Raw genomic sequence first — 14,729 nt, 5'->3', positions numbered from 1 at the left:
TTGTGAATATAATAGGATAAATGTCCAATAATCCTGACTACCTAATAATGTGACATTGCTGTGCTACTCACAAGAATGCCAGATTACACTGGTCAGGAAAAAAAAAAAAAAAACAACTTTTTTTCACTCACTGTTAAAATTCAAGGTGATACTTGTAGATTTGACATTGATGAATTCAAATATGGCAACCGTATTGATGTAACATACACCAGTTTTAAGGGAGAAGGGATTAAAGTCAAAAACTAAAAAAAAAATAATAATTAATCTAAGTTTCTAATAAAAAAAATTTCATATATTTTAGGAAAATGTTACATACAGTACTAAATATTTAACAATGGGTCTATTAATCTTATTTTGTTTACAAAAATGTTTATCTGGTAAGATAAGGCAACAAAATACTTATTTTGTTGTTTTTTGCCTTTTATAATCATCTATTGGCGTTTTCCGTATGAGATTCCAAAAGTAGTCTGCCAACTCCATTTTCCCTGGTATCTTTTTTCCATTTGAGAAATATCTTGGTGAAACCTTTCACCATGTTCATCGGAGACCACTCCCAAGTTTTCAGGAAAAGTCTAAATGGGAATGTAGGAAATGAAGCTTTAACAATTGCATTCCAACTCTCTGGGTGCCTCCGTAGCCAGGTGGGCAGGAGCAGCAGTGCATAGCACACGCTTCTTGATTAGACCGGGGTTCGAGCCCGTGACCACCAAATACGGAGGATGCAGAAAGGTCAGGGAATGACCACCGCATATCCCCGGAGCAATATGGCCTTAGTTGCTATTTTGTGACTTATCTACCAAAGGAGGATGTGCTACATTTTTCTGGCCTGGTGAAATGGTCTGGCCATTTTTTTTTTTTTTTTTTTTTTTTTTTTTTAATATTATTATCCTGTAGTGGCAATCCTTTGCTCAGCTGCCCCACTTGCATAAAAAGCAGAAGTATTGAGTGTATCCACCTTGCAATCCAGTCAGCAAAGCTACCACTTTTAGGTTGGCACAGATATTCCATTCGTATTCTTGGTAGCATATTTTTTTGCAAAAGAACCTGTACATTCTTGTATATTTTCTTCATGTGAACTGCATGGACCAATGGTATAGATGGATACTTATTTTCATTATGGAGTAAAACTGCTCTCAGATTGACCCTGGATAAATCGATGAATAGCCTCCACTGCTCAGGGACATGCTCCTGATGTAACCCTCATTAATTTCTGGATGTTGTTAGTATTAGTATTAGTATTAGTATTAGTAACGGCCGTATGGTGCAAGAAAGCCTATGGCTTATGCTGCACCAGCCAAAAAAAAAAAAAAAAAAATCCGAACAAAACAATGATATAAACAAAAATTAAATAAATAAATAAATAATAATAATTAATAAATAAATAAAAATAATAAAATGAAATAAAAAATAAATAAAAAGGAAATTAATCCTATCATCCTATGCGCTTCCCTTACCCGAAAGTACTATCCAGATGACCTTTGAATTTCCCCAAACTGTCGGCCTCTACCACCCATGAAGGCAACTTATTCCAGTAATTTATAACTCGCTGGCTAAAATAAAACTTCCTGCAGTCCAATCTAAACATTTCCCCCCGTAACTTGAATTTATGTCCCCTAGTTCTAGCATCATTTATAATCTTGAAAATTTTGTCCTCATTCATTTTACTGATGCCTCTCAGAGCCTTAAACACCTCAATCAAATCTCCTCTAAGGTGTCTAGTTTCCAAACTCTGCAACCCACATATTCGAAGTCTTTCTTCATAAGGACGCCCTTTTGCCGATCTCACCAGGCGAGTTACCCTTCTTTGCACCCTTTCAAGAAGCTCGATATCTTTCTTTAGGTGCGGTCTCCATACTTGAACACAGTATTCCAAGTGTGGTCTAACATAAGCCTTATATAATGGGATTATCACGTCCCTATCTCTACTTGCAAAAGTTCGATAGATCATCGATAGGACACCATGGGCCTTCCTTGCAACCTGTTTACAATGCTCAGAGAATTTCATGTCTGACCGTATCGTAACACCCAAGTCCCTTTCCTCCAGTACTGGGTTTAGTTGAACTCCACCAAATGAATAAGTTATTTTGGGATTACTGTTTCCCAGGTGTAATACCTTACACTTTGTTGGATTAAAACACAGCTGCCATTTTTCTGACCATTCTTGAAGTCTATCTAGGTCTCTCTGAAGAAGCTCAGCTTGACAGTGATCATTAACTACTCTACCGATTTTAACATCATCTGCAAATGTAGACATCACGCCCTCTATCCCTTCATCAATGTCGTTTATGAAAATTAAAAACAACAGTGGTCCTAATACTGATCCTTGGGGAACCCCACTTCTTACATCAACCCAATCTGAGGAATAGCCATTTATCACAACCCTCTGCCTCCTGCCCTGAAGCCATCCTTCTATCCATCTAAGGATTTTCCCAGTGATTCCAACCTGTTCTAGCTTATAAAGCAACCGCTCATGTGGGACTGAGTCAAAAGCTTTGCTGAAATCTAAATAAACAATGTCGAAATTATTCCCTAAATCCAGCTCGTGAGTGACCCTTTCGAAATAGCGAACCAGATTTGTTAAACATGATTTTCCCTTTACAAAACCATGCTGAGTATCCTTGAGAATTTCAATTCGATCCAAATGATCCTGAATTCCACCCTTGATCATTGCCTCCATGATTTTCCCTACTACTGAAGTCAGACTGACAGGTCGATAATTTCCCACTTCACTTTTAGAGCCACCCTTATGTATGGGAGATACATTTGCACTTTTCCAATCCAAGGGAATCTCCCCAGAGTCTAGTGATGCTCGCATAACCAGCCTCAGTGGTTCAATGCACTCGCTTGCCGCCTCTCTCAAGATTATAGGGTATATTCCATCAACTCCAGGAGCCTTACTGGTCTGTAGGCTTGAAAGTTTTTTCATTAAATAATCTTGCGAAATTTCAATATCATTAATTACATATTTTTTAACTTCGCTCCCACAATTTCCCATTGCCACAAAAGGCTTTTCATTTGTAAATATCGATGCAAAATAACTGTTGAGTTCATCTGCAACGGCAGCTGGTGTATTTATTACTATCCCATTTACTCCAATCAATTAGAGGCAAATTGAAATCACCCATAATAAGACATTGACGCTTACTTGCCCATTCCATTTGCATGTAGAGGCTTTTGTCATAGTCTTCACAATCACCTGGTCTCACTTGTTACAATAAACCAAATGAGTAATATTGAGTGTTAGGTCGTTATGTTAGATAGCGTCTTCCTATAAAGAGACAACTTGACACCCTTTTCGAGAAGATTCCACTGCCAAAGCCGTGATCCTAGTAATTGAGCCTTGGTTTTTGGAGAGGTCCGCATTTCTGACCATCTAATCGTTCAGGCAGAACTGAACGATTAGATGCGGCTTTGCAGTATCAAGAGTTAAATTCTGGGTTCTGCATCTTCTGGATACTCCTTTTCTGGTCCTGAATCAGAGTCAAATTCATAAGTTTCTGGTAGGTTTGGTATTGGCATTGTATCATTGTGAGGAACTGGCCTTAGAGCAGAAGATATTTTGGGATACTTTACTTTATGCTTGGATTTCCCAGAAAAACCAGAAATATTGGTCAAAATTGGCCAGAAGTAACAGTTGTTTATGTGGTCTCGAGGTTCCCACCATTTCACCGAAACAGCAAAAGGCATTGATTTATGACTGCCTCCAAGCCAGCCTGTAAATGCCCTTGAACATGAGCCTCAGGAAATCTTTGGAGCCCACACTTTATCTTGATCTCTGACCATACATCCAAAATAAAGCTCATAGGCTTATCTCATAAGTTGTGACAGTTGCTTCCCTGTGATTTTAATACCACTTCTCCACAAATGTAGTAAAAGCTTTCAGGCTTACTTCGGCAAGAACGTGACATATTTCAGGTATGGTTGAAGTATGTGCACATAAGAATGCAGTTAAGAAATTATAGATTTTTATTTCTAATTTAAACCCCATTCACAGTTTACTAATGCACACAACACTTGCACTTCGTTCACCGTTTGCTCTCTGAAACACATACACTTTTTGAAATACGAAAATGCTTGCTTGGTGCAGAACCCACTTGTATGTATACCAGTAGAGAAGTTTCTGGAAGGCTCAATATTTCTACAGAATTCCATCGAAACTTCTAGAACCTTCCAGAAACATCCCAACCTTTCTTTTATACATAATAATATTCTAGAATGTTCTGCAACATTCTCAAATGTTGTAGACTCCTTGAATGCTTTAGAAATCTCCCAAATGTTCTAGAAAAAACATTTAAAAAGTAGATAGATAAAACAGATGGAAAAGATGATTAAACCAACTACAGGTCTTGGTTTTTGGTCATTAACCTATGAAATTTGAAAAGTGAGGGTGATGAGAACTTTTTAAGCATATATCTGTGTTTTTGAACATATTTCCTACGAGAATCTGTCAATTATTTAAGGGAAGAAATTGATACTAGCCAGCGATATCAGACAATATACAGTCAGACCTCTCTTTAATGAACTTCCATAAAGAGAAATTTTCTATGTAGTGAACCTTTTTGACTTCTCCTTGGTTATTACATTGAAAATAGTTTCCGTATAACAAAGAAAATTTCCATATAACGAACTGATTTCGAGAGACCTGGGTACGCAATGTTGGCACCTCTGGCCTTTAGGCAATAGAGCTGACACTAGAAATTAAGAGCTAAAAGGATTAAGCATTAATGCCTTTAGCTTTTAATAGCTAAAGGCTTTAATTCCATGAATTAAGAGCTGAAACATTTTACAATTTAGTGGTGCCTGTAAAACCCTGCAGGAAGAAACTGGCCATCCACTGCGCTGGACAGAAAAAGATAAATTTGGGAGAGGCCTTTGCCCAGCAGGTCAGCAATGACTAAAAAGAAGTAAAACCTATACAACTTATACACTACTATGCCAAGAAGTCCCGCTGGTCAGCCACCCACAGCCATTGGCAAAGATTAAGGTGCGTGCATTGGCTCTGGTCAACCTATTTTCTACTGTAAGCATCCTATTAGAGAAGAGTGATTTTCCTTTATCTTGGAAATTCATCTGTTGTTTCGAAGAAATGAATCCTCCATGCTTACACTATTCACCTGTCTCTGTTTACACAGTAGCTACAAGTGGTCCCTAATTTTAGTTTTGTTTTAACTGCTGTGCAAGTAACCTTACAGTGTCTAAGAGGAAATCCTTGAGTGTAGTGTTAAAAAGTGGAAGTGCTTAATAGCATAGATCACAACGTCAAAAGAAAGGAATTGCTTTAAAATTTGATATCCCTGCCAAGTAGTGTGTCAACCATTCTGAAAAATGCTGTTCAATTCTCAAACTCTTTGAGGAAATGGGACCCATTGGAAGCATGCGAAATTATGCCTTTGGGAAGATGTAGATGAAGCAGTTTAAGTGAATGAAGTTAATTCGAGACCAAAACATGCCGATATCAGGGCTATTAATAAAAGAAAAGGCTATGGAGTATGCATCTTTTCTGGGGCACAAAACATTCCAAGCCAGTTCCGGTTGGCTGGACAAATTTAAAGGCATCATGGCTTATCGAAAAAAGTTTTCTGATGATGAAAGTGGAGTTGCAATCAAAGAAGGTTATACCCATTGGAAAGAAACAGTTTTGAAAAAATTATGGAGGACTATGAACCCAAAGACGTATTCAACATTGATGAAACATCTCTATTTTTTTAAATGTTTGCAGAACAAGGCACTGATTTTTAAAGGTGATAAATGTTTAGGTGGTAAAAATAGTACACTCTTGGTTGCAAATATGGCTGATAATGAAAAACTGAAGCTTTTGGTAATAGGCAAAAGTAAACAACCCCGATGTTTCAAAGGAGTAAAGTCGTTAGAGTTGGAATACAAGCAATTTTTGAGCAGTGGATTTTAAATTTCAATAGAAAGATAGAAAGAAAACAGAAAAATCACGTTGATTGTCGACAACTGCCATACCCACCTTCACTCGGTAATTTTGAAACTTACAAATGTGAAGTTTGTTTTCTTCCTTCTGAATAATTCGTCTTAACTGTAGCCAATGGACCAAGGCATTAAGCGCCTCCATAGCCAGGTGGGCAGGAGCAGCAGTGCGTAGCACACGCTTCTTGATTAAACTGGGATTCGAGCCCGTGACCACCTTTCTGCATCCACACCACATATCCCCGGAGCGATATGGCCTTAGTTGCTAATGCTCCTAAAAACCAAATAACAACAACAAATAACAACCAAGGCATTATCAAGAATTTGAAAATGCACTACTGAAGACACATACCGAAAAAAAAATTATACTGAAAATAGAAACCAACCAACCTATAGATTCTGTTATAGATTTGTGGATGTGCATATCAGAGTTTGCGCAAGTTGTTTCTGTCAAGATGTGACAGAAACAACGATTAAAAATTGTTTCGCAAGAGCAGGTTTTGCTAAAATGCTAATTATAACAGAGATGGGAGGGATGAGCTACTAGAATACATTGAGCAATCTTGGGAAGAGTTCCAAGCGAGGTTTGATCAGTGGAGAAATTGTTCTTCACGAATTTTTAGGAGTTGATAATGATGTCATAGTAGCTGAATATCTGAGTGACTCCACATTTTGGAGTGTATTTAAAGAACTAGTGACAATATCGACAATGAATTGGATGAAAATAAGGGCAACAAAGGGAATGGGGGTAATAGCAATATTAAACCTTCCAAACAAACATTGGCGGAATTTGAAACTTTGCATCGAGGCTTTCAGTGGGAAGAAAATGTAACAGAAAATATATCTGAGTGTTTATAGTTTAAACAAATGCGAACATTTTTATGAACAGTGTACAACAAAAATTAACCAAATATTTTACATAATTCTTAAAAGTGTACTAATAAATTGTTGGGCATAATTTAAGTGGTCATTCCTTAATATGTATGTATTAATAAATTGTTTTAAAATATTAGAAAATTTATTCATTCCCACTCCTCTCCCATCATTTACTATTTCTGAATTTGCAGTATTTTTCATTGTTGAAAAGGTCATGTTTCTTTATAACGAAATTTCTGTATAACGAATTTTTTCAAGGGAAAGATTGATTTGGTTATATAGAGGTCTGACTGTGTGTATGTATCTATATATATATGTATTAATATATATTCATTCCTGGAATATAAATGTTTAAGGATTAAAGAAATAATCTATTTTTTGAATAGAAGAAATGGCTGTTTTTGTTTAATGTTTATTACTTTTATTTTAAGCACTGATCAATGTTTGTGTTATCATATATATATGTATATGTTATCATATGAGATTTCTATGAGCTTTTATTTTTTATGTAGGTTATTGATGTTTTGCTTTGTTGGGGATTTTTTTATGGTCCCAGAAGATCCTCTAGGAAAACATGGGCCTCATCTGAATGACTTCCTCTCATTTCCTGATTGAAAAGAATCATAAAGAAAATCATAAGACGAAAAATTTTTGAAAAAACGTTTTTAGTTAAAATTTTGTATATTGTCAGATTATACAGTTATTAAATATAATTAAAGAGAATAGTTGCAGCTATTCACGAAGTCAGCATATATTTTTATAATGTCAAAAAGTAAATGATTTTCAGTTGGAATACTTGAAATTAGTAAATTTTCATCAATTCCTAAATGCCTAATAAGCTGCTATCTGTTGGATATTTCTTGTGATTTTTTAAAAAATTTAATAGTTATGCATAAAAATTTAAGGTAGGATATTTTTCTACCTATATTTTTTACCTATTTGGGGAGAAAGGATTTTGCACAGCAGCTCTTTCCGCTTGTGATGAACAACTATAGTTGCCCAATCTGTAAGAACAAAAAAAATAGGAGAAATGATAATTTTTTTTTCTTGTAGGAAATCATTTGGAGTATTTTAAATTATTGTTACTTTTCTTGTGAAAACAAATGTGGGAATATAAGAAATAATTTATATAGCTTTATTGATTTTAAGTTTATCTTTAATTGATTTAACTTATAAGAAAAATATACAAAAGAAAAAGATTAATCACCTTCACATTGAATTTAGAGTTAATTGGTGTTTTAAACTTTTAAAAATTTTAATCTTCTGATACTGCTACCGAGGTTTAAAAAAAAAAAAAAAAAACTGTTATAATAGGATATACCATTAGGCAGAGAATCCACAAAAGTATATCTCCATAACATTGAAAAATATATTTAAAAAAATGCACTGAACATACTTCTAGGTTATGCAAAATAGGCTCATCAGAACTGCTTAGAGTATTTGTCACCAGTATTCAGGTATATCCAGATATGGTGCTTCAAGTTTTGGGAAGTCTGTATTATGGTAATGTCAGTTGTTGCAAATGAAATGTTTCTCTTGATCCTCTACCTTGAGGCTTATTTATGGATACGTTTCTCTCCAGTGGGCCTCACAAGAAAAAGTCTGGAGTGGTTAAATTTCATTGACTTCGATAGACTGTGGTGTCCTGAAATAAATAGAATTTGTTATAAAGACATCAACAGTGTAACATTGGAATGGCATCATGCAAGGAAAGTAAATTCATTAAAGAAAATTTACTCGCTCTGCATAATAATTAGTTTGGAATATAATATCTATATAATAGATATTATATTCCAAATATTATATATATAATATATTATATTCCATATACGTGAGAAAAACCATACTTTGATGCTTTATCTGGATTTCAAAGACCTAATCTAGAAGTGATGCAACAAAAGCATAGAGATGTGGGTGCTGTCATCAAAGAAATGTGTGTGTTAGATCTCACTCTTGATAGTTTAGTTCTTTTCTTATTACCTGTATTTCAGACTGGACTGTGAAACTCATGGAGATATAATTTCATAGGTTACTCTGCCTAGTGGTATTCCCTGTATTGAATATTATTGTTAATTGCATGTATGATGGAATCAACAATTTGTAGCTCGTTTAATGGTTAATACTTTTGTCTGTATGAAAAATCACAAAACTTTTAATGAAGGAGCAGGAGGTTGTAATACAGGGTGAGTCATAAGTCATAGCACTTATTTCAGTATTTAAAGAGAAAGGATTAAAGCTAGTTTACATGTAGTTGGTTAACAACAAAAACAAGATCAAAATTGTAACCAAACAAATATTTTCCAAAATATTTGTTGAAAATACATAAAAATTATTTTTATACATTTTGGCATCTTTTTTGTCATTAACACATTAATTTTAGAAAATTCCTCAGTGGTGGTTTTCGGGTAGCCTAAAATGATGAGTATTTTTTATTTCCACAAGCATTTGATAAATATTTTTTATTTCAAATAACCTACAAGAAAAATCTGCAATTGAGAGGACACTTAATGGGTTTGCAACAACCTATCCAAATTCTCTTACAGTGAGAGAATAATATACTGGGGTCCCATCCTGCATAAGATATAATCTCTTCCTCTAATTTAGGATAGTTACATTTCTGTAACATTCCAAGATAGTTCTCTAAAGTGGTTTGACCATCCCTTCCAAACAGATTTTCTCCCTAAGTGACCCTAAGTACAAACATTTAATTGACTTTCACTTTGTATTTGTGAATTATCATGTGTCTAGTAAACACAATTATGGCATTTAGCATTAGTGTTCAGTTTGAACATTGAGTGTCAGTGTTCAAATGATTTGTGCTGTCTAATCCTTTGGATAATACTTTACCAAATTTCATTCTTCTAAAAGGTGAATACTCCAAATTTGGTTAAATTGTTGGTTTTGGTGAGAAGATCCAAAATGTTTTGGCTATTCTCTATGGATATGAGTCACCACCAAGTTTATAGCAAAGCTTCACCATTAAAATTCTTTATTTAATCACTACATGTTTCTAAAGGCGCCTCCGTAGCCAGGTGGGAAGGAGCAGCAGTGCGTAACACACGCTTCTTGATTAGACCGGGGTTCGAGCCCATCACCACCAAATACGGAGGATGCGGAAAGGTCAGGGAATGACCACCGCATATCCCGGAGCAATATGGCCTTAGTTGCTAATGCTCCTAAAAACCAAATAACAACAACATGTTTCTAACAGATTTTAACATGTTGACTACCTATGGCCCATCCTTCCAAAACTGTGTAAAATAACATATGACTCTACCTGTATGTGCGGTTTGCAATTTTTTATTTAATATAAAGTAAAGTATATTACATAATATAATGTTATGTATAATAATAAAATAACATTAATTAATAAGAATTATATAATAAGATATAATATAAAATAAGGTAGTTATAAATTGTATAATTATGCATGGAATATTTAATCGTCAGTATACATGGAGGGAATGTTCAAGCTAGAGTGAAAGAATCATTAGTTAATGAGATATAATGATACAAAAAAAATAATAATAATAAAAATAACATCAGAAGACACAAAATTGATAAAAATGTAATTCCTAGCTCTACACATTGATAAGTATGTTATCTACAATCAGCATCTGTCAATATGCAAGTAGAAATAATTAGAAGGTATCGGCTATGGGAAAAAACAAATTAGAAAAATTGTATATAAACACTGCCTGGAAATGATTTGTTAACAGATTGGAGCAGAGCCAATTCTAAAATTTCACCAAGTGCTGCTCTTCCAAATCAACTTTACATACACTTCTTCACCCATGGTGTACTGTAGAAGAGCAAACAGCCACTCTACAGAATACTGCATGTTTTACACCATTGATTGTTGTATAAAGCAACAATCAATGGCGCAAAAAATTCAAGGATTTGGTAGTCTATATAGAAGATACTGCTTTGCATATAACGCCACAGCTGCTGTACCATTATTAAGTCAAAGAATTAAATGTGTATTATCTACATGCCCTCAATAGTTGATGTCCATTATAAACACACATTGACTAAAACTGAAAGATCAGTGTTGAATGCCTTTATGGATTAATGTCATTTGTGTTAGTGAACATTGGTTAATTCACTATTGCTGTAAGCACAGTGTCTTTGTTTTGCCGTTGAATAGGGAAGGTGGTAGTGATAAAAGGCAATTAATGATCCAGTCTTTACTTTTAACTCCATTTCCTTAAAACATGTCCCAAGCACAAGGTAGTTTAGAAATTAAGTTCTACAAACACTGTTGCACAAAAAATTAAGATGGTTCTAGAGTTTGTTGATGAAATATTTCCAGACCCATGTTTATATAACTATTCAACTCCCCCTCCCTCCATTGTTTTTATTTATAGAACCCATCAGTTTACTTGCACTAATTTCAGGAACGCCTATACAAGGTGTGATGGGAAAGCTTGCAGCCTGAACTAATATTTGGGAAATAATATAACTTACTGGCTGCTTGGAATGAACTCATTTGAAGTAACCTCCTCACTGTGTACATTGATTCCAATGCTGCTGCAACTTCTGGGAGCATTCCTGATGGGCTCTTTTTGGAATTGCCTATAGTTCCTTGTGTCACATTCTAAATAATTTCCTCAGTTGTTACAAATCTGAAACCTTTTCAAGAAAAGGTCTATGATTTTGAGAACAAAAATCCCTTTGCATGCTAATTCAGATTGATTGCAGATAAATGAGTGATTCATGTGTTACTGTGTCTAGAAATTGCAACACCGATTTCAAGGTACAAAGTGACTCCCCAAACTTTGACCACACCTCATATAAACATGCACACACACAAATGAAAATGGTGATTGATGCATTAAACAGTAAAAGTAAGTAAACGAGAACAAACTGCATATGAACCATAGAAAAGTTCACATTTTTTTCATAATTTTTTTTAAAAATGTTTCACATCCGGACTGGCTAAAACCAAAGAGTGAAATAGTATAATATATAAAGCCATAGAGGAGAATGGCTAAAGTGATATATAACAAAAAAAAAAAAAAAAAAAAAACCCAGTAAATGAAGTAAGGAAAGTAAAATTACCATCTATAAAGTAACTCACCAAAACAAAAAATGATATTGCCATTGGGACTATAATAGTTTTTTTATTTTACTAAATTATTACTTAAATCTACTTCTGTTACTTTTTTTTTTTATATTATTTTTCAGAAGACTTTGTCATATGTCTGTTTATTCCTGTACTTCGTCTTTATTGTTAGATTTGTGTGATACTTGTATGATTTCCCTTTAGCCATTCTCCTCAATGGCTTTGTTTTATACTGTTTTACTTTTAGATGTACTACCTATTTTGGACTTCTAATATTTTATAAAATTTATTTACACCGTTTTTCCAATGGTTTATATGCTGTTCCATTCACATACACATCACTTTTACAGTTAATACTAGCCATCATTTTCATTTTTAATTATATTTTTGGCCATGTTTTCCTCTTCTGCTATGTATATGACAGCATGTTTCCTTTATTTTTTATTTCTCCATTTTTGTACTTGAGTATGCATATAAAAGGAGTGACCCTTTACATGAACTTTTTTCCCCTTAAAAAAAAAAAATTTTTATATATATATATATGTAACCTAATCTCTGCCTCATACACAACTTTAGAGAAAAGTTCTATTTTCAGCTTTTAATTTTCATTGTAAACTGGGAAATACTAATTTATTCATCTGTTAGTTTCCTTTTTTTAAAAAAAAAAAAAAAATATATATATATATATATATATCGCCTAAATAATAAGGTTTATTATTTTATGGATATAAAGCAATCTAACATTATAAATTGGGAGTTCTGTTTAGTTGGAAATTCTTGTAGAGAATTTAGTTGGCCATAAAGCAAAGTGAAAATACATATTACCTTTTTTTTTTTTTTTTTTTTTTTTTTTCCAGCAGTAAATTCCCAGACAATCATGTGGTCTAATGATTACAACAGTTGAGTTTCACTGTGACTAGTCCTGCTGTCAATTGGTCATAATGCTGACCTATATAAACTTCATCTCCCTGATTATTTTTCCATGGTGCAATACTTTTGTATGTATAAGTAACAGTTTTGTGATGATGTATTTCCATCAGCAATGTTGAAGTTAGAATTATGCCGGAAATAAGGAAAAAATAATTTAAACTCTGTACAGAAATCTCTTTAGATTTGTTGTTCTTTCATGTTTAATTTTATGAATACATCATTATTTGACAAAAATAAATTGGTGAATAAGTTGTACTTTTATATGGAATTTGTCCAAGAAAAAAAAAAAAAAAAAAAAAAAAGAGTATCGATTTAGTTTTCCTGCTTTCTGTTTAATTGAACGAAGTTAAAGCTATTCTTGAGATGTGTTCTGAAATGTGTTGTGTGTGCTACTCTAGAAATAATTTTAAACATCATAATAAACTAGCCAAAACCTATACCCTTCATGTGAGATCATGAAGTTAGTCAGTATCTGAAGATGCTACTTCACTAGACTTAAGTTGTATTTTATCAGCAAAAATATGTTACCATGGCATTTAAACCTGAGGTTACTGGATAAAATAAAAACAAACATTCCACTGTGCCACACAATTTTGCTTCAGAATTGTTTGCAAAACTGCTGATATCTAATATGATATCTAACAGATAACTAATATTGCCTGTGATATTTATGCTATATTCAAACTTTTTATTTTGATATGAAATTTTATATTTTCTTCCTTTTTACCATTTATGTGCATTTGTAGCAAATTAACGTTGATTTTATTTTATACTGCCGAAGCTATTCTTTTCCTTTTCTAAAATTCCTGAAAAAAGTTTCATAACATAAATGGCTGCATGAGCTGTTTTTATTGTGCAAATTCATATCTCATAACCATTTAATTCCCTCCCACCTCAGTAAAAGGCATTTGAAAAGTATGCGAAAAAAAATTCTGCGACTGTATTCTATGGTCCTATTTGAATGGTTACAGAGCTATAGAATTTTCAGTCAAAAAAATAAGCAGATGCTTACCTAGTAAAATGCTTATTCATACTAGCACACAGTCTGCATGTTCTTATTTTATTTATTTTTTTTTTCATTCGAAACTCCATAGCCAACAGCCAAAGCTCTGCACCATGCTTCACAATTCAACAATTATTTTTTTCGTATTTTACGTTGCATGCTTTCCATAATGTTTTGCACATGTATTAATACCAGCATATGCAGGTTGTCCTTGAACTAAGTGCAATAAATCACAGGTGTGCTCTATGGATTAAAACTATGAAAAAATGTGATCTAAACAAGAGTCCAAAAATGCTTTTATTAGCAAACTAGAACCATTTGAAAAATTTCACTGCAACAGTAGAGTAGTAGAACTTGGTCTCAGAAGAATCTTATGCAAGGGATACATTTTAAAGAAATTGTAGTTGAGAGTGAAGATGTGAATGACTAATTGGATTAGTCTATGGTAGATACCCTGCAACCATAGACTGTAATGCCACCTCTATTTATTAACAAAACAGTATTTGTAGCAATAGCAAATTGACCACATACACTAGCATGAGACACCAGTCACTGTAAGTGGGTGTTCATTTTGTGCAGTGTATTGTGTACACAATCATATACTGTTCTTTCAGTTGTAATTGATTTGTAAGTCTGCTTGAAATAGACAGCTACACATTCTGAGAGTATGCAAAATATGCATTTAATTCTCTGAAACCTCTGTTATTCGAAAATTTCAATTGGCCTCTTGAATATGGCATTTCTGGACTCGTGGTCGTACAACACTTTGTCATTGTTTTTTGTTCATATAACAATGTTCCAATTTACTGCACTTATTTTACCTCTGTTTAACCCCTTGGCAGGCATAAGCAGGCTCCTGACATCCTAACTGGTTCCTAGTCTCACTGTTGGTTACTTGATTTTTGGGAAGTAATCCGTTTT

At 33.7% G+C, this 14,729-nt stretch overlaps 1 protein-coding gene across 2 annotated transcripts in view; it reads left to right on the top strand.

The window, feature by feature from the left end:
* Window positions 1-7,447, top strand: part of LOC150082526 (uncharacterized) — an 88,522-nt gene extending 81,075 nt beyond the window's left edge. For both annotated transcript variants that reach the window (XM_090378665.1, XM_090378664.1), the window contains one exon: window positions 7,323-7,447. In XM_090378665.1, the coding sequence (XP_090234791.1) occupies window positions 7,323-7,425 (103 nt within the window). In that variant the 3' untranslated portion in view covers window positions 7,426-7,447. The remainder of the gene's footprint in view (window positions 1-7,322) is intronic.
* Window positions 7,448-14,729: the final 7,282 nt, after the last annotated feature.

This window comes from Mastigoproctus giganteus, chromosome 7 (assembly GCF_048544385.1).
Source record: "Mastigoproctus giganteus isolate SK-2022 chromosome 7, ASM4854438v1, whole genome shotgun sequence".
Lineage (NCBI taxonomy): Eukaryota > Metazoa > Arthropoda > Arachnida > Uropygi > Thelyphonidae > Mastigoproctus > Mastigoproctus giganteus.
The sequence above is the reverse complement of the archived record's forward strand: the minus strand, read 5'-3'. Positions and strand labels throughout refer to the sequence as shown.